We start from the raw sequence: 20,661 nt of genomic DNA, 5'->3' as shown, positions 1-20,661 counted from the left end.
CAACCACTTCTTTCCTGAGGAGGCCAAAGACTTTGCTGCACTCATAAGATAGGGCAGAATTTCATCAAGTCGTCACCTTTATTTATTGTTCATGCCCTGCTCACACGGTAAAGACGAGATAGTGTTTCTCTAGGACCATGGCGCATATTTACATAAGTATAAGTTACAAGTTCAACACATTGAAATATTAAAATATTAAGACGTATATGGTAAAAGTACACGATACACTATCCACAAATGTTCTGGGAGTTCAGGAACCTGATGGCTTGGGGGAAAAAAACTGTTGCCCAATCTGGATGTAAAGGTCCAAATGCTCCAGTACCTCCTACCAGATGGCAGAAGGGAAAACATTTACATGATTGGTGTGTGGAGTCCTTCACAATGTTTATTACTTTTCGCTGCATCGAATGTTATAGACGGCCTTCATGGTAGGAAGAGAGCCCCTCCCCAATGATCTTTTCCACTGACTTCACTATCCTCTGCAGGGTTTTTCAGTCCGAGCTGGTACAGCTTCCAAACCAGGCAGTAATGTAGTTGCACAGGATGCCCTCAATGCATCCTCTGTAGGATATAATGAGGTTGGTGGGTGGGAGAAGGACTTTCCTCAGCCTTTGCAGGAAGTAGAGGCACTGCTGGGCTTTCTTGGCTGGAGCTGGTGTTAAGGGACCAGGTGAGATTCTCTACCACGTTCACCCCAAGGAGCTTGATACTCTTGACGGCCTCAACAGTCAAGCTGTCAATGGTCAGTGGAGTGTAGTCCCCCAGGGCCCTCCTGAAGTGATATCAGTCTGTGCAGAGATAGGGGAAATGGTGCATGTTTTCCAAGGTCTTATCAAGGACACTTACGTCAGAGGCTGGTATTTCACGTCCAGGATCAGATTGGAAACGCATCATTGACAAGTGAAAGTGAGCTGGTGATGTCCTGGAGCTCACCAGTTGAACATGTACTAATGGATGCTGGAGACTGGTGACTAAAGCCAGGGTGACATTTGTTCTGGAGTGGATGAAGTGTAGATCGATTTATTCTCTATTTGCTGAATATTTCCACACAACAAGAAATGTCTTGGAGAAAAGTGTTGGGCTGATGCAGTTTACACTGCTATTGGTTCTGTGGTGGACTTTTTGGTTGGCCTCATAGTTGTTCCTGTTGTTTGTGATATATAAAAATTACATGGATAAAAAATTGGGTGGGTTAGTAAGTTTGCAGATGACACTGTCATTGGTAGACAGTGTAGAGGACAGTCAAAGAATATAAAAGAATGTAGATCAGTTACAGGTATGGGTAGAGAAGTGGTAAATAGAGTTTAACCTGAATAAGTGAGGTGTGGCACGGGGTCGGGGGGAGGGGAGGGGGGGTGACAAATGTAAGGGGAATATTTGCAGTTAATGATAAGACTCTTAAAATGATTGATGTGCAGAGGGATCTGGGAATCTAGCTCTTTGAATGTGGCCATTGTTAGGTCTGCTTTGTTCATGAATGAGTGAGACAAACACCAGGCTGAGTCGAAATCAGGGTTCTTTGTTCTTTATTACCGGATTGTAACACTTGCGACTAACAAGTTAGTCGGAGAATGCATTCTGCCGTTATCAGCAAAATGGTGATTTTTTATACCCTTGGATACATGTTTAGAACATCATCATATCATTACTTGTCCAATGACTAAAACTGTTGCTATCCTTTCCCTGCTAGCTTCCTGCCTCTCAATCCATCAATGTCTCTCTTATCTTGTAAGTACAAGGATGCATTCTGTTACTCCTTAGTACTGGGTGACTCCTTCTCCGGTCCCATCTCATGATGTTTTACCTAACAGGAGTACAAGGACACCTCCCCTTCTTGTTACTGCCCTGTACAGGGTAACTCCCTACACATTCCCATCTCATGATGTTTTACCTTACAATCCCTCCTTTGTCCTCTTTAGAGGACAATCTCGCCCTGACTATGCTACCACCGCGTTACATTATTTCGCCTATTATTGCCAAGCTCTATACGGGTTCTGTTCACAGGGTAGTTCGGCTGGTGGGCGAGGGTTCCCCCAACCCTCCTTTGCGTACACCCCCCATCCGTCACCCCGATCCCATTGCCCGTTTACAAGTTTCATCCCATTTGCCCCCAAGCAAAAAACTAGCTAACCCCCCGTACATTAGTAAATTCCCAAGTTAACATATGGTCTACAATCTAATTCATAATACTTGTTCTACAATCTGATTAATAATGTTTGTGTTACAATCAATGTTATAATATTTGGGTTACAAGCAAGGTTAAAATTATATGTGTAACAATCTAATTCACAATCCCTCCTTCCCATCACATTCCCCTTCAGACTCCAGATCGATCTCAGCAACTTTCTCCGTCTCCTGTAATGTGAGATAGTCTTGCTCCACAGCCTGCACAGCTTGATATTTCGGAGGCAGTTCATCACGGTCAGCAAGGGCTGTCTCTATGGTCCTCGTGACCAGCGTTCGAATGCATGGAATACAACAACAGCCACAAGTGATAAAAATTGATACAGAAATGAACAAACCCAGCAAAAGTTGTCCTAACAATGTGCTCCATCTCCCAAACACTCCCTGTAACCAGGATAAAACAGGATTGGAGACTCCAGACTGGGCTTTTAATTCTTTCGCCAATGCCCTAAGTTTCGTTAACCCCTTAGTGAGTGATCCATCTGGCCCTGTGTTATTAGAGATAGAAGTGCAGCATAGATCTCCAAACATAGCACACACTCCACCTTTCTCTGCCAGGACCATATCAATCGCTATCCTATTCTGAAGTGTCATAAGGGAAGTTTCTGACAGTTGTTGATGTATTGCCTCAACAACGTCCCTGGTCAAATTTGCAAGGCGCTGGACATTATAGTGAATAAGGTTGATCCTATTAATATTCTTATTTACAGTGATGGGAAATATTGCACTAAAAACAGGAAAGCTTTCAAACCCAGCTGCAATCTCATCGGCTAATTTAAATTCGTCCGGAATATTCCGGGCTTGGCCAATGGCATCAATCCATACCCCATCAGGGTTCCTTCCTCCCGGCCCCAAGAGTCCAACACTCCTCCTTTTTCTCCACAGCCAACTCTCTGTGTGGCGCAATTCTAGGGAATCCTCGTCTCCCTCCTGCCTTTTGACAATCAGCACTGGCGCATTAAGGGTTACTAGAGCACACCGACCATCCCAGTTAGCGGGGAGCCAGTTGTACAGCACTCTTCCTCCACAAAACTCATCTGTGTAGTCATTCAATCTGCTACAAGTCTCCTTAGTTTCAGATTCATTTTTTTTGTTATGGGACCTCAAAATCATCCCCTGTATATGTTCATGATAACCAGTAACCTGTTTGGCTGCCCTGTCAGGCACCCATGTGGCGTTTTCCCTGCTAATAGTAGGTCGTCTACATACTGAATCAGTGTAACATCTTCCGGGAGCTTTAATTTCATTAGGATTTCGCTAAGGGCCTGATTGAACAGTCCTGGACTGTCCTTATAACCCTGAGGTAATCTAGTGTATGTGTACCGATGTGCTTGGTAAGTGAAAGTGAACCAGTCTTGGCATTCCTCAGCTAATTTCAAGCAGAAGAATGCGTTTGCCAGATCAATGACAGTATAGTATTCGTGCTCCGGACTCAGAGCCCTAAGTGCTACATATGGGTCTGGGACTGGTCTCCCGATGGTCTTGGTAGCCAAGTTAATCTCCCGGAGGTCGTGTACCATCCTCCAGTCTTTTCTACCCTGTTTGGGAACAGGCATGATGGGCGTGTTCCACATACTGTCAGGTGCCGCCCTAAAAACCCCTGACTCCATTAACCCTTCTATCGTTCCTTTAATACCCTCCTCCTGACTGGGCGACAAGCGGTATTGTTTTCTCCATATTGGTTTCTGCCCGGGGTTGGCCAATTCTAGAAATACCTCTCCTTTTATTACTCCCACATCATAGGGCCCCGTTGTCCATATATGTGGACTCAGATTAGAAAGATATTTGTCTGAGTCTCTGTGATCAATATTTTCTCCTTCTATGGCTCGGTCTCTTTCTACTTTCTCATTCACAACCTGGTCCCATGCTTCAATATTCAGTCTGACAAATTTTCCTCCTTCCGAGGTGGAATATCCCGGGATTTCTGTCTGCCTGTATTCACACCCTATCGCTTCCTTTACCATCGGACCCAGCTGTCGAGCGTGATGATCTTTGGCAATACCCAAGGTCACATGAGGCACACTTTCTACTCCTAAGCAGAACCACTCCATTTGTTCTTCTGTCATGACAACCATAGCAGCTATTCCCTCCTTACCTACAAAGATAAATGGACAATGTATCGTTTCTGTCTTCCCTTCTTTTAGAGAGTCCCACCTCTCCTCATATTCCTGGTCCGGGTGGATGGTGTAGTTTAATGTAACATGCATAGGATCTAGTGGATAAAGGTAATCCCCATACCGAGGAATACTGGCCCTCCACTCAAAAAACTGTTTAATCAGCCCAGGGCCTGGTTCATCATACAGTAGCCGACTCCAGAAAATACTAACCTCCACAGAGTCTTCTGAAGCGTTAGATGGGGTCATTACTATAAACTGTCCTCCCCTTCTTATTGTATCCCCTGGGTATGTTAACCGAAGGCCCTTCTCAGAACATTGTATGGTTATTCCTAGTTTGGTAAGAATGTCCCTTGCTAATAAATTAATGGGGCAACTTGGCACAACCAGGACAGGCGTTTTAACCCTTTGTCGTCCAAATGTCATGTCGATGTTATCTGTATAGGGCTGTGTTTCCCTTATCCCGGAGAATCCTATTGTAGATAATGTTTTGCCCGAAAATGTGCTCCCTGGGGGTTTTTTAATCACTGTCGTAACTGCTGCCCCTGTGTCAACCATAAATTCAATTTTTTCTCCATTTACCGTCCCCCAAATTTTTGGTGGCTCCCAGGGAGGCGTGATTTTTGATTCTCCTGGGCACCGTCAATAATCAAATTCAGCACCTTCCTCAATATAGTCATTACACTGAGGTGCCTGGACTTGTTGATCACTCTGCCACCCCCCGATTCTCTGGGGCCCATCAATGTGTGCATCCCTACCCCTTGCTTGTCCTCTTAAGTTTCCTCCTCTTCCCCGATAGCCTCTCATAGAGGGTAATCTTTTTCCCCTTGCTCTCCCAGCCTCCGGACAGTTCCGCTGGTAGTGTCCAGGATTTTGGCAGTACCAGCATACTGCATGTTCCCCTCTATACATTGTACCTAGCTGTCTTTCCCAACCATTTCTTACTTGGGGTCCCGGATTTATCACTGGCCCCATGACCTGTGGGACTATCTGTTGGGCCGCTAATTTAACCCCTATATGTTCTATGGCTCTCACCAATTTATCGGTTGTTTTGTCCACCTCCTTCTGGGACGCACTTTCTGACTTAGCATGCTCTGATTGACGATGTCGTTTGATTGCATGTGTCAGGTGTCTTTTCCACAAATCCTCTGACATTGTCTCTAATCCCACAATGTCCCTTAATTTTGCTTGAACCGTAGCAGGTAGTCCGTTTATTATCCCATTACGAAAGTGAGCCCTTCCTAAGGGGCTGTGGTCGGGTCTTTCTCCAGTCCCTGTTTCCCATAAGTCCCATGCTCGAGTGAAATACTCGTGTGCAGTCTCTCCTTCCTTAGTTGAAGGGTTACCAAGGCATCCAAACTATAGGGTGTAGGAAATGTTTCTCTAAGTGCTTCCCAAAATTTATTCCGAAGTGGGTTAAATTCTATTTCATCCCCCAATTTATTGCTTCTTACAATTCTCTCTATTTGCTTCAGGGCCCCTTCTGCCTTTAATTTTATCATGATAGTTCTGACATCTGCGAGTGCTAATTGTTCTTGGCAGGTTTCTCGCTCAAAACAAGAAATCCATGGACTAGCCCCATTACTCAACGGAGGTAGTTTTTTCATTAAACTCTCTAAGTCCATTCGTGACCAGGGTACATATTTTTGAGTTCCCCGTCCCGTGATCAGTAATGGGCATTGATATCTCAATTTTGGGGATTTCTGCTCCTTCTTTACTCTTGGCATGCATTTATTTATCCCACCTTGTTCTGACTCTTCTTCGTCACTGTCACTGTCCCTATCAGTTTCCAATGTCTCAGGGTCAAAGGTATATTGGTCACGTTCATCTCTAAGATAATCTTTTCGGCCATAGTTTAGTTGTTTCACATCTTTCTCTTTTGTCCTAACTATGTCCAGGTAGGCATGTCTATTTTTCTCCCTCCCGAGTCTTTTCCTTTTACTTTCCTCCCATGGTGGATCGTATCTCGTTTCCTCATCTGTACTACACTTTTCGTCCTTTACTCCTATTACCATTCCTTCAGCTTTAATTTCTCCTGACAGTGTTGTAGTTATATTTTCCACTTCCTTCAATACACCTACCATTAATTCTTTTTGATCCTCACTGATCTGCCCCAGCACATTAATATCTCTGTTTAAGTTTTTAATGTTATCCTGAACCTTTTTCATGTTCCATTTCTGTATCTCTAACTCCTTTTCTATTTTCTTGGACTCCAGAGGGGTCTCTACATCTATTACTCCCCCTTCTATTTTTATTAAAGGGGCCTGTACCTCGTCTGATGTGTCCCTATTCCCGAGGTTCTTGTCACACCCCAGTGTCTCAATATCTGGATATAAGGGACGTGACTCCAGGATCCCATCTGGGGTGCCAGAGAGAGAGAGAGAGAGAGAGCATAGCGAGAGAAAGAGATAGAGAGGCAGATACACAGAGCACAAGAGATAGAGAGAGAAAATGCCTTGCACTGGCCCCACTGGGAGAAAAGTCTTCAGATTAACACTTTCGTTTCAAAGGTTTTAAAAGGTTCTCATCCTGTGATCACTGGTCTGGATCAGATTGGGTCTCCCACCACTGGGAACTATCACTCCTTCCTTCCCTCCCACCTCGAGTGAGCTACACGTCAGCCCACAATGTCTGCCCTGATCCCGCAATGGTGGGGGTGCGGGAAAAAGGGAGGGAGAGAGGATAAAACAGGATCCCATTTGATGCGGAGCTGGAATTGTGGGCACAAAATTAAAACCAAATTGTATTTCTCCGCCCTGCCCAACCTGGGGATTTCAGGGCAGCACCACCACAGATTGGGATTGGGAGGGGGAGTGGGTGAGAGAGGAGGGGGGGGGAGAAGAGAGAGAGGGGGAGAGAAGAGAGAGGGGGGAGGGTGAAAGGAGGGAGGGAGAGAGCAAACCCGGACACTTCGTGGCTGGAAACTGGAAACAGGCACTTTTCCTTTCCCTTCTGTGTTTTGTTTCTTCCAGCTTATCTAAGCCTCTACGTTTTAAAATTTTTTTCCTCACCTGTCAGGAACATCTCAGTGCCCCCGGGTAACCAACCCCTCTTCCTCCAGCGGTCTACACATTTTCGGAGCATTTTTTGTTTTTCCAATGCCGCATTACTGGTATTTCGCTCCTCTAATTCCTGATTAATTTCCTTAATAACTTGGTCAAAAGTCTTAGCAGCCATAGCTGCGGGACCGCTTTCTAATGCCTGTTTTAATTTAGGTTCTTGTCCGTTTAGGGGATCTATGTCAACGAAAATTGCTTTTAAAAATGTCTCCTTGCAAGCTGGATGACTAATATCTTTTAAAAGAACAGTCTCTAAGTCTTGTCCTCCAATTGACTTCAGACTGTCCTGTATACTCTGATTGCTCGTTTTCCACTCTCTGTTTTCCCAAAGGGGTCTGAAAGTTAAATTACAACTAGAAAACCAAATATTTGGGCTATACTTTTGTCCTGTTTCCCTGTACCAATCTATGAATTTACGTAACTTTATCTCCTTGGTGATGTTGGGAATACCCTCATTTAACTTATCAAAAGTATTTCGAATAAACTGGGTGTCTCTTAGGAGTTTGTCAACTTTTTCATTAATATCTCCTACCTGATCCGGACACAGCTGTCGCAGCCTTCTGTCGTCGTTCTTGTTCACCAGGCAGGCGTCCCTGAGTACTTTTTTTGTTGTCTCAAGGTCTCTAGTGTCTGCTGTGGTATTCCACCACGGCGAATTGGGGAAATAAATTCTTAACTTCTCAAGTGTACAGACATTATCATACCTACCGGACATTTATAAGTCAGTCTCTCAGATACAATTGAGGCCAATAAGCCTGAACCTTTGTTTTCTTTCAAAGCCCAACCTTCACGTGGGAGATTTCTCCTCTTAATAACCAGTTTAGGGCAGAAAACTCAGGTCCTCAATTGTTTATAGACCACCTTCTCACTCTATTGGACTTTGCAACGACACAATAAAGACTTTTAAACTCTAGTAGTTTCTTGCGAAGCACTTAATAAATGTCATTCAAACACCTTAAGGACTTTTATCTTGTCTGTAATCACTTACGTGTTACAATCCTGGCATGCGACCTTCAATTGTGGTCGTCTAATTTGTCCGATCTCCAGTTCTTACTGACAATCATAAAGATTTAAAAAAAAAGAGAATTTTGTTAAAACAGGCTTCTCTGGACCTTTTTATCAGCCGGCTGAGATGATTGTCAGAAAAAACAGAAACCGTCGTCCAGTGTTCACTCACCCATCACGTCGGGGTCACCAAATTGTTAGGTCTGCTTTGTTCATGAATGAGTGAGACAAACACCAGGCTGAGTCGAAATCAGGGTTCTTTGTTCTTTATTACCGGATTGTAACACTTGCGACTAACAAGTTAGTCGGAGAATGCATTCTGCCGTTATCAGCAAAATGGTGATTTTTTATACCCTTGGATACATGTTTAGAACATCATCATATCATTACTTGTCCAATGACTAAAACTGTTGCTATCCTTTCCCTGCTAGCTTCCTGCCTCTCAATCCATCAATGTCTCTCTTATCTTGTAAGTACAAGGATGCATTCTGTTACTCCTTAGTACTGGGTGACTCCTTCTCCGGTCCCATCTCATGATGTTTTACCTAACAGGAGTACAAGGACACCTCCCCTTCTTGTTACTGCCCTGTACAGGGTAACTCCCTACACATTCCCATCTCATGATGTTTTACCTTACACCATGCAGGTGGCCAAGAAAACCTATGGTATGGGCAGGCTTTGAGTATAAGTCACATTACAGCTACTTAAAACTTAAGTTAGGCCATACTTGCAGTATTGTGAATAATTCTGGTGGCCCCATTACAGGAAGAATGTGAAGGCTTTGATAAGGTTACAAAAGAGATTTGCCAGGATGCTAGTGGATTAGAGGGTATAAGCTATAGGGCGAAGTTGGACAAACTTGCTGAGGGTGAGGGGAGGCCTGATGACATTTATAATTTATAGTTTATAAAATGATGTTAGGTATGAATTGGGTAGACATTCAGAATATTTATCCCAGGGTGTGGATATTACATACTAGAGGTTTAAGGTGAAGTCTTTTTCTACAGTGAGCAGTGGCCTGCCAGGAGTAGTGGTGGAAGCTGATGCAATAGAGGCATTTTAGAGGCTTTGAGATAAACACATGAATATGCAGGGTGTAGGTAATACATGTGCAAGCAGCAGATCCTTTGTTTAATTTGAGCATTAAGTTTGGCGCAGACATCTGGGCCAAAGGGCCTGTTCCTGTTCTAACCCTGGAGGTGAAGACCCCTTAGTCAGTTTTATCTCCTTTCTCGAGAACGATCATGATAAATTGTCTCTAAGGTTTCCTGTAATATCTTCTTCTTTGTGATGTATTTGTGCTGAGTGTGTGAATTTGTAACTGAAGTTCCTCACCAAGGTTAGAACCGGCAAGGATACCAACAGATCTTAAGATCTTGTTTTTCTTTTTCAGTTGGCATAAGCTCTTTTACTCTTCCTGTAGACCATGATCATTGTGAGGTTGGATTGGACAGTTTAATGTTTGATAAGGTCAAGGCTCCTGCTTCAAATTCAGAGTCGCAGTTGCGGAGATCTTTGAAATGTTCCTTCCAGAGGGCGCTAACTGCCTCCCTGTCCTTGATAACTTTAGCTGCAACCTTGACTGCTTCTAGGATGACGCTGATTTCTGGGATACAGGTGGTCTTGACAGTGGTGAAAAATCTGCACATGCCATGATTATCAGCAATTTCTGCACCTTCTGTGCTCCCTTCATCCAGCCTTGGCCATTTAATTTCTTTATTGGACCTTGGCCTTCAGGTCCCTGTCAACCTGTTTCTTTTCTCTTCAGGTGTGGTGGACTTGCCACTGCAGGAATACCTTGTGCCTGGAGTTACTTCACTCTTGGATTTCCTTGTCATTCTCATCAGACCAGTTCTGGTGATTTTTGGAAGCGGAGCCAAATATCTCTACCACTGCGGATTCTGTTCAGTCTCAGGGCAGCCCAGACACTGCAGACCCCTGTGGATTCCATTGAATGGCGTTCATCAGTAGTCACGAGACACCAACTGAGAGAAATTATCCTTTCTGGCTTCTTGAGACCTTCAACAGTGACATCCTTCTATCGATATTTCTTGTTGCCATTGTTCGAGGAAAAGCTGATGAAGATGGTCGTGTGGGTTAGGCACTGATCAGTCCAAGGGTTATTCATATCCATCATGGGTATGGCAGTCTCTTGCTCAAACAATGAGAACAATTCCATGAGCCCTTGTGAAACAGGGTGTTGATTATGTCAAGGCTATTCCAAGCATTATGACAGGAGAAGGACCTTGAAGAAGGTAGCTGTTCTGAGTCTCTCCTTGCCAATTAAAGCATTGCTTCCTTTCCCGCTCTAGTGTTGCAGTTGCCCAGTTGGATCAGTTTCTCTTGCTCAACCTTTTACGGATGGAGAAGGCCTCATGGGTGTGGGTGGTCAGTGTGGGCTCAGTGGCTGAAGGGCTTGTTTCTTGTTGATTCTCTGTGTGACTACTCTTCCACAGCTTTCAGGCTTGTTGGAGTGAACTAGAAGTTATGAAATGTTTAGTTAACCCATAAGGGAATTGCTGAAATGCTGGCCAGCTCATTTTGATGGAAAAGTGCCCTCCATGTCTTCCAGTTTGTCCTCCATTCTAAGAGCTGACCATCTATCCCCAGTATATGTGTTGTAATAGCAACGTCGGAATCAAAATGTCTGATTTCTCAGGCAGAGCAATGTTCAGGTCTTTCACTACTGAGTGTCCATGATGCCGAACTAGCAATCACATGCAGGACAACCACCATCTTTTCTACCTGAAATCCCAGTGCTCCAGATAATATGTGTGACCTTGTGTTGTGTTGAGTAAACACAGTCTGTTGTTCAGAGTAGAGGAATCGAGGACCAGTGGACAGAGGTTTAAGGTTATGGGGCGGGGGTGGGGGTGTTGGGAGAGATTAATAGGAACCTGAGAGGTAACTTTTATACAAGGGATGATGGGCATATGGAACAAGTAGCAGGAGGAGGTCACTGACCTGGGTAGTATTGCAAAGTTCAAGAATCATTTAGTCAGATACATGAATAGGATCGGATTAGAGGTTTCCATTATGGCCCCCTAGGACTCTTCTTAAAGTTTATGGGCCCCCTCCCCCATGAAGCAGTCAAGTTTTAATTTCTTCTGTACTTCTCTCCTACCAACTACATAAAAAAATTTTAAAATATACTTTGTTATGTGAACTTAAAGGCTTTTACTTACATGTACTGTGGCTCTTAAGTGTGGCCATAGGGCCCCTCTTGAGAATGGCCGTTTTAGAGGTCTATGGGCCAAATTCAGGCAGGTGGGATTAGTGTAGGTAGGGTGTTTTGGTTGGGGTGGCAAGTTGTTTTCATGCTCTGTGATTCAAAGGTTGTTTTGATGTTTGTATTCACTGATAAAGGGATAAAGACCTCTAATTGAATACTTGGTATGAGCAGGAACTATCTGTCCATCGTCTAACTCACCCAGTTCTCTTCCGCCTGGACCTCTATCCTTGGACTACCCTATTAACCCACCAGTCATGTATCTACCTCCCTCTTTGGGTTGTTAACTGCAAGATGTTCCTGCTCTTAAAGTTCAAGCCACCCTAAGTTGAAGAAAAAGATCAGTCCTAGGTTAAATAAAAACAGAAAGTGTTGAATGCACTCCAGTAGATCAGGTAGCGCTTATGGAAAGAGAGACAGTGTTTCTGGTCAAAGTCCCTTCGTCACAACAGATGAAGTTACAATGGATGATTTGCCCTTCAAATATCAGCAAGAAGTTATGGAACTGGCACTTAAATTCATGTTGAACTAAATTCAATTTTTGATTTAAATTTCTCTGAAGAGAAATGAAGGCAGAAATGCAGTTCTGCTGTATTTGCTTTGATGTTCCATTTGGAAGAAAATGGAAAATAACTTCAGAGTCCTTTCTAGTATTTGCAAATTTCTTTTAAATCCTTATTAAATCTTCATCCAGCTGAAGTGATCCATTAAAAGTTCATTAATTGCCAGTTTATCTGAAAGCCTTCATAATTGTCTATGGTAGCACACTAAGGTCATTCCTATCTGGTGTCAAAGCTAAATACAACTTTAAAAGGCAATAACATCTGCTTTATTCATTCTTTAAGATCAAAATACAAGTTCTATTGGTTACTAGATGAATACTTGCAGAAATAGAATTGTCTAATTCACATGATCAAAGCTAATATTTAAATAACAGTGAGGTTCAGCTAAGGACTGTGGCATGTAGTGAGGTCATAGGGCCAAAGCTTAAATCATCACCCAGGACAACTTTGCCAACTGCTGAGTGTGGACCTGATCTCACCAAAGGTCCAGGGGCAAAGCTGGTGATTGGTGATTGGTACTTGAAAAGGCTCTGCCCTGCAAGGCCTCAGCAAACAGCTGGGAGCTGGCCATAAGAGAAGATTGAGGCAGGGTCCATGGAGTGGAATATTTTTTCAGCAGACTGTCCAAACTATTTGGCAGAATGCCTCATTGCCATAACTCACCAAGGAGCACCAATACCCTGCGGGGCTGGCAGTGAGTGGAGCCCTCCCTTTCAGATCTTATGGTATAACAGGAATTATACTAGAGTGGGTAGTGCATTGGCTGATTGGCAGGAACCAGAGAGTTGAAATTCAAGGATCATATGCTCGTTAGCTGCCAGTTGCTAGTCGGGCCGCTTCTTTTTTATGTTGCCTATCAATGATATAAAGTAGAGAATTAATTGCTTTGTGCCCAAGGTGGCAGATGATATGAAGGTAGGAGGAGAAGCAGGTAGTGTTGAGGAAATGGGGAGGCTGCAGAAGGACTTAGGAGAATGGACAGAGGAGTGTCAAATGAAATACCATGTTGGAAAATGTACAGGCAGAAGAAATAAATGGGTAGATTATTTTCTAAATAGGTAGAAATTTGAAAATTCCCCGATGCAAAAAGACCTGGGAGTCCTCGTCAGGATACCCTGGAAGGTAAACTTGTAGGGTGAATTGGGTGGTAACAAAGGCAAATGCAATGCTGGCATTCATTTCAAGAGGACTAGAATATAAGAGCAAGGATGTGATGTTGAGGCTTTATAAGGCCAGACTTTGGACCTCATTTAAGAAAGGATGTGCTTAATTTCCAGGAGGTTTACAAAGAATGCTTCTGGAAATGAAAGCATTACATTATGAGGAATGTTTGACAGCTCCTAGCCTGTACTCATTGGAAGTTAGGAGAATAAGGGGGGATCTCATTGAAACATTTTGAATGTTGAAAGGCATGGAGAGAGAGTAGATCAAGGATGTTTATCATGGTGGAAAAGACTCGAGGACAAAAGGGCACAAGTTCAGGATTGAAGGGCTCTGTGATGCTGTTGCAAAGCAACACATTTTGTGACATGCCTCATGACAATAAACTCTGATTCTGAGAGGTGCAGGATCTCTTCAGCCAGAGGGTGATGAATCTGTGGAATTTGTGGCCACAGGCGGTTGGGAAGGCCAATTCACTGGGAGTATTTGAGGCAGAGATTGATAGGTTCTTGATTAGCCAGGGCATAAAGGATATGGGGAGGAGGCCGGGCAGTGGGGCTGAGTGGGAAATGGATCAGCTCGTGATTGAATGGGGGGGGCAGACTGGATGAGCTGAATAGCCTATTTCCGCTCCAATGTCTGACAGTCTTCCTGCACAGTCCGAGAGTCACTTACAACACATGCTACCTTCAAGGATACGCTATCTCTCTGTGGTTTATGCATTTGCAAAGAATCTGAAAAGTGAAGCAAGGGTCACTCTCTGGTCTATAGGCTGTTCTTCAGGAGACACCACCAATGCAAACATCCAGTACTGCAACTCTGTGAAAGACACACTTTGGTCAGCCAGTTGGTCTTCCAGTACAATGAGAGAATACTGCTATTCCTTGCAATGGCTATACATGTCAAGGAATTCACATGCCAACACAGGCTTTGTGGGATAGTGATAACGTCCTGCCACCATTGGACACTGAAGAATGAGTTGTCCAAAGAGACCACATAAGTGGCATTTCTACTTTGTTCTGAGAATGTATTAACTTGATGGATATCATGCAGACCCAGCTGCACAATCTATAGACTAAATGACACAATGGATATGCATTCTTTTTGCATTTCTTATATATCTTTTTTTTTAATGAGTAAAATTTATTTTTGAAATAAATTAAAAAACCAATGTGGTACAAGTGTGATTTTGCCTCCTAGCTTGGGGCTCACTGATCACCAGAAGAGCCAGCTCAACATTGCAACAGATAAGGATTACAAAATGTGCTTTCTGTACTGGTGGCACTTTTGGACTGTGCCACAAAAAAATGACATTGAATAGCTTGCTTCCAAATTTGCAACCCGAGGCACAAGAAATTGAGGCATTTGATCAAAAACATTTAATTATTTCTGACGTTCACCTTTCCAAGCAATCTGTTCAATATTTTCCTTCTGTTGTTCCCCTGGCTGTCTGGCTGGTTTACAGGTAATTAAATGAGCATTTCCACTGACCCCAGAAGCAGAGTGCATTCCATTGGGTCTGTTGATGATTCAACAAGACTCAACTGATTGTGAAGAACAACTTATTTACAAAAGACACTAAAAGCCTATTAACCATTGGGTAAGGGACATGACCCGGTGTAACAAATCTTAAGAAGTGTCATAAGAAACGTCAAGATTGTGAACGCGTGTTTGTATGTTCTGGATAGTTGGAAAGTCGGTATAAATATGCCACTTGTGAGCCACGTGGCAGACATCCTTGCGGTGAGACTAGCTGCACGCAGCAGTGCTTCTTGCTGTAATGGAGTTCTCACACTTTGCAAATTAACAATATAGTACAGTGACACTTGTAGCCATATTTGTGTTTGTTTGTCAAGTAATCTCAGGACTGCTCTAACAATACCATGATGAAGGGCTCAAGCCCGAAACGTTGGTTATGCATCTTTATCTTTGCTCCATAAAGAATGCTGTGTGGCTTGCTGAGTTTCTCCAGCTTTTTTGTGTAAATTATAATCACAGCATCTAGAGCTTTTCTTGGTTAATTCCTTGTTTGCCATCAAGGTAGGCCACCCAGTTACTGTTTATTGCACCACTACAGGACTGGGGAAATTCTGTGCTATTATTTAATTGCTGGCCACAGACTGCATTTTAGTACCTAAAACTTTTTGCAGCATTTAACTTATGATTGAAGTATTGTCATGTTTGTAATCCAGGAGACATGATAACTAATCTGCTCAAGAAAAGAAACAGCAATATAATTGTTTTCTCTGTTTAGGTAGGTGATGTTGCTGAGTAAGTGTTCCTGGGTCAACACTACTAAGTTTCAAATAACGCCACAAGAGTTTATTAGTTACACCCAAGGGGATGGATATAACTTTAGTTTCACATCCAAATTTCTTCACTCCCATTAATCCAATGCCCCTGCAATGCTGCAGTGGAATGTTCACCCAGATTACGTCCTCAAGTTTCTGGAGAGCAACTTGAACCTGTAAGCTGACCCATGGGTAAGGAGTGAGCCACAGCTGGAATCTCAACTCAGTAGATAATGCCTGATTAAAATTAAATGTAACAATATTAAAGGAAGAGTCAATTGCAAGCTTTATGTAGCTAACTGACATTACCTTTATTTCTGCTTTCCCAGTACTCTTCAAAGAGGTTAACACTTGCAATCCAGCGACTATCACAGGAACATTGTCTCGCATTTCACTGGATGATGAGGAAGATGAAAAAATGAATATAAACAGTGGAGGAATGAATTTCTCCACCCTTCCAGGAAACATCCCGCCAGGAAATGTCTTCGTCCAGTTGCCTCCAATGCAGCAGTTGCATGATGTGATGTCTGGAGTGGGTGAACTGAATGAACAACCACCCAATAAAGAAAACAACAGTGAACTCAGGGGAACGCTGTATCTGTGCACAGACAACACTCTGAGGCCAGTGGACCTTAAGTGGAGGCCAGTCCAGGAGCAGCCACTGGAGGGAGACTACATGGTACTCCCCAGACGCACGGTCAGCTTAAAGCCTTTCATCCAAGAGGACAGCAAGATGAACGTCAATAAGGGTGACAACAGACACGATATTACTGAGAACCAGCCGGTCGAGTCAGAAATTTACCCTCGCTTTGTTTCAGTTGATCAGATGAATTATAACCTAAATCAACCTTACGGAACTCTGAATTACCCTCGAAGTACAGCCCTCAAACACCACCCTTCAGTGAGGCACATTCTGGCATCTGAACTTGCTGACCGGAGCAGGACCATGCCTCGCATTAAGCAAAGTTCATCAGGGTCCATGGGCTCCTTAGAAGTAAGTTGAAGAAATGGTGTTGATCAGGCCATAGTTTCTCAATGTATCTGAGTGTTAACATCACGGTAGCTCTTAATTCATTGGCAATAAAAGTACCAACTGTGGGTGTCATGGTTAGTGTAGCAGTTAGCGGAACACTGTTACAGTTCCAGCAGCCTGGAGTCAATCCACTGGTGTCTATAAGGAGTTGGTACATTCTCCATGTGACCCCATGTCTTCTGGATACTCCAGTTTTGTCCCACATCCCAAAGATGTTCAGCATTAGTAGGTTAATTGATCACATGGGTGTCATTGTGCAGCGCAGACTCATGGGGGCGGAAGGGTCTGTTACCGTGCTGTATCTCAAAATTAAAATTTACACATGTACCTCACCCTTGCTACTAGATATCCAGAAAAGATGTTGCTTCTGTAATAAACATACTAACATTTGCCACTGCTCTCAGCTCTTCCACCATGAGGTTTACAGGATGTTACGTAACTCTTAACTAATGTCTCCATTCAACATATGGCCTGTCATCCATAAAGGAACAATCCCTGCTAAAACATTACATTGTGCAGGAGCCTCCGTTAACTCAACAATCCTTTATTCGCCCCCCCCCCCCCATATCTTTTGCTTCCTTGCTCCCTTCTGCATCTGATTTTCATTTAATTACTGCTTTAAAATTTTTAGTCTTAATTGCAAGAAACCCTTTTCTTTTGTATCAGCCATCTGACCCGTTGAGCCTGCTCCACCATTCAGTAAGGTCATGGCTGATCTGGCCATGGACTCCACTCACTTACCCACCTGTTCCCCATGACCCTTGATTCCTCTAACATTAAATATCTATTATTTGTGTCTGAAATACTTTTAATGAGGCTCTACTGCTTTACTGGACAGAGAATTCCACAGATTCAATCCTCTCTGGGAGAAACAGTTCCTCCTCATGTCCAAATTAAATCCACTCAACCAAATCTTGAGCCTTTGTCCCCGAATTCTGGTACCACCTGCCAGTGGCAGCGACAACACTACTTCGATCATATCCATTCTTTTCACTATTTTTGATGTCTCTCTAATATCCCCCCTCATGCTTCTAAACTCCATGAGTATTGTTCCGGACGATTCAATCTCTTTATAAGCTAAACGCCTTATTTCAGGAATCAGCCTGGTGAAACTCCTCTGCCCTGCCTCTAAAGTCAAGTCATCTTTTCTCATGTAAGGAGACCAGAACTACAGGCAGTACTCCAGGTGCGGCCTCATCTGTACCCTGTACAGCTGCAACAGGACATCCCAGCTCTTAAATGCAATCCCTCCATCAATGGCCATCATCCCATTTTACTTCTTGCTTGCCTGTTGCACCTCTAAAGTAACCTTTTGTTATCGTGCACAAGCACGCCCAAGACCCTGCACAGCAGCATGCTACAATTTTCCACCAATTAAATAATAGTTCAATTCACTATTTTTCTTCCAAAGAGATGATCTCACATTTACCAACATTGTACTCTTGTCACTTGTCATGGTGGAGAAGCTTGTGTGGTCCTGTAATCCAGAGAGTGACGCCGTCTGGAGCTTTGTTCCTGGTAGGGTCACCCATGGCGGTAAGGTCAAGGGTGAGGTCCCTGACAAAGAACAATCCAACTAAGTCCTCAATGGTGGAACAGGGATACAAAGTTACCCTGAACTCAACAGCTGTGAAGGCGGACGAAGGCTGCAACAAATCCATCAACTCTAATCGTGGTTTCCATGCCATTGGAATTAGTTGGTTGATTTGGGAAGTATCATGTGCTTTGTGGAGTGCAACATCATGTCTTTTGTCTTTGGCTTGGCTTCGCGGACGAAGATTTATGGAGGGGGTAAAAGTCCACGTCAGCTGCAGGCTCGTTTGTGGCTGACAAGTCCGATGCGGGACAGGCAGACACGGTTGCAGCGGCTGCAGGGGAAAATTGGTTGGTTGGGGTTGGGTGTTGGGTTTTTCCTCCTTTGCCTTTTGTCAGTGAGGTCATGTATCATGTACGCATTAAACAAATATACGTACAGGCATTTTCACTCTGTGGATCAACGGAACAAGGACCATCATCCTCGACCTCCAGGGATAGCCATGACTTCATCTGCCAGACCCTTGCCCACTTAATCTTTCCGTATCACTCTGCACACTCTCTGTATCACTCTGCACAGTTTGCTTTCAACTCAGTTTAATATTATCTGCAAATTTAAATATGCTGCAATTAGTACCTTCCTCCATATCATATAAGTATATTATGAACAGTTATGGGCCCAGCACCAACCTCTGCAGCATTCCACTCACCACTGATTGCCAACTGGAGAAACACCCATTTATGGTTAACCAGTCCTCTATCCATTAGCCCTACTCCATGCATCCTTATGCAGAAAACTTGTGTTCAGCACCTAATCAAACACCTCTGGAAATCCAAGTATACAACATCCATCTGTTATCTTACCTTACATCTATTAGACTTGTTATATACTCAAAACAACTCCAGTAAATTAGTTAAACGTGACCTTCCCTTCATGCTGCATCTGCCTGATGGAACAATTTCCATCCAGATGACTCACTATTTCTTCTTTCGTGTTAGCTTTAAACACTTTCCCAACTATGGACATTAGGCCATTTCATGCCAGGCCTCCACCTGGAGGCCAGCTACAAGCACGAAGAGAAAGCAAGGAACTCACCTTTTATGGAGGCAGCCCTAAAAGGCTGCTCCTTCACCGTATTCATGTCGAGCAGCGCCTCGTAACGCCCTCTGGAGCCAATGGAGGTGGGGCCACAGGTGCCACAGCACCACCGACATAAATACGTGGCAGAGCAATGGCCGTCTTCCCTACCCATAATCCCCCATGCAGCTGGAACCACTCTGTGTTTTCCAGAACAGCTCCAGCTGCATGGGGGATTATGGGTAGGGAAGGCAGCCATTGCTCTGCCCCGTTTTGAAGTGCAGAGTGCGGCCCCAAAGGCCGAAGCAGCCCAGTGAGGGGCCGGAATGGCTGGCAGAGCTGTCACAGCCCACACCTGCTGGCCCCTGACAGCCCCTGCCCCAACAGCCCCTGCAGACTGCCCCTGACCTGACAGCTAGTGCTGACCGTCCCTATCTTGAGGGGGTCATGGAGGTTGATGGCATCATCAGCCCACCCCTAAGCAGCTGCTTGCAGCGGCTATACATTCATGCGAGGCAGCAGGAGCGCAGCGCTCCACTGATTATCCTTCCCCGAGAGGGATTGTCGTCGGCGCCTTGGAGCCAGCCACGGTGCATTCAAGAAGGTAAGTCTCCCGGTGTAAGGGCGGAGAATCTCCTCCTTTACAGTCAGGCTCTTTCTTTGCATGAAAGGGCCTATTGACAGGCCTACAGCTACTAGCCTTTTTATCTTCCTCTTTTTTGAATAGTGCTGTTACATTTGCTCTCTTCCAACCTGCCAGGACATGTCCAGAGTCTGCTTTCGCTAGATCATTTCCCCGATATGTAAAAATGTACCTTCCCCTAAATTAAACATTCATTCTTGTTTATTTTTAATATCTTTAATCCACATAATACCGAGAGAGGAACAGGGGTGAATGCTTTGCCAGACACCTATTTATGCTCTGTGGGTCTAAGCTTGAGCTTCCTGTAGCCAACCATTTCAACTCTCCAAACTTCCTTCAATATATCTGTCCTCTGCCTCATCCATTGTCAGGGTGAGGTCAAGAGTAAACATGAGGAACAACACATCAATATTGCTCCTGGGCAATCTTAAACCTAACAGCATGAACATTATTTTTCCAACTTTAGATAACCTCCTCCCCAACCCACAACATCTGCTTCCTCTGTTTCCATCTCTTCTTTACCTACTTCTGTACTTACTTCTCTTTAACTTAACCAATGCCACCACCCCCCCCCCCCCCCCCCAGCCCCACTTCTACCTAACATCTTTTGTCCAATATCCTATCATCTCTTGGCTACTTCACCAGATTCTTTCCCCTTTTATGTACATAATATTGACCCCTCTTCAATCTTAATAAAGGGTTCTGACCTGAAACATTGACTGATCATTTCTACCCCTGGATGCTACCTGACCTGCTGAGTTCCTCCAG

The 20,661-nt window shown here is 44.0% G+C and overlaps 1 protein-coding gene across 17 annotated transcripts in view; it reads left to right on the top strand.

The window, feature by feature from the left end:
* The window catches only part of LOC138741615 (adhesion G protein-coupled receptor B2-like), a 711,436-nt gene that overhangs the window by 626,790 nt on the left and 63,985 nt on the right, over nt 1-20,661 (top strand). For all 17 annotated transcript variants that reach the window (XR_011343611.1, XR_011343612.1, XR_011343613.1 and 14 more), the window contains one exon: nt 15,936-16,600. Coding sequence is in view for 14 of the 17 variants with exons in the window: in XM_069895953.1 (XP_069752054.1) it covers nt 15,936-16,600 (665 nt within the window). In the remaining 3 variants the exon portion in view is untranslated. The remainder of the gene's footprint in view (nt 1-15,935; nt 16,601-20,661) is intronic.

The sequence above is a fragment of the Narcine bancroftii genome, chromosome 8 (assembly GCF_036971445.1).
Source record: "Narcine bancroftii isolate sNarBan1 chromosome 8, sNarBan1.hap1, whole genome shotgun sequence".
Classification (NCBI taxonomy): domain Eukaryota; kingdom Metazoa; phylum Chordata; class Chondrichthyes; order Torpediniformes; family Narcinidae; genus Narcine; species Narcine bancroftii.
Note: the sequence above shows the minus strand (reverse complement) of the source record. Positions and strands in the feature narration are given on the sequence as shown.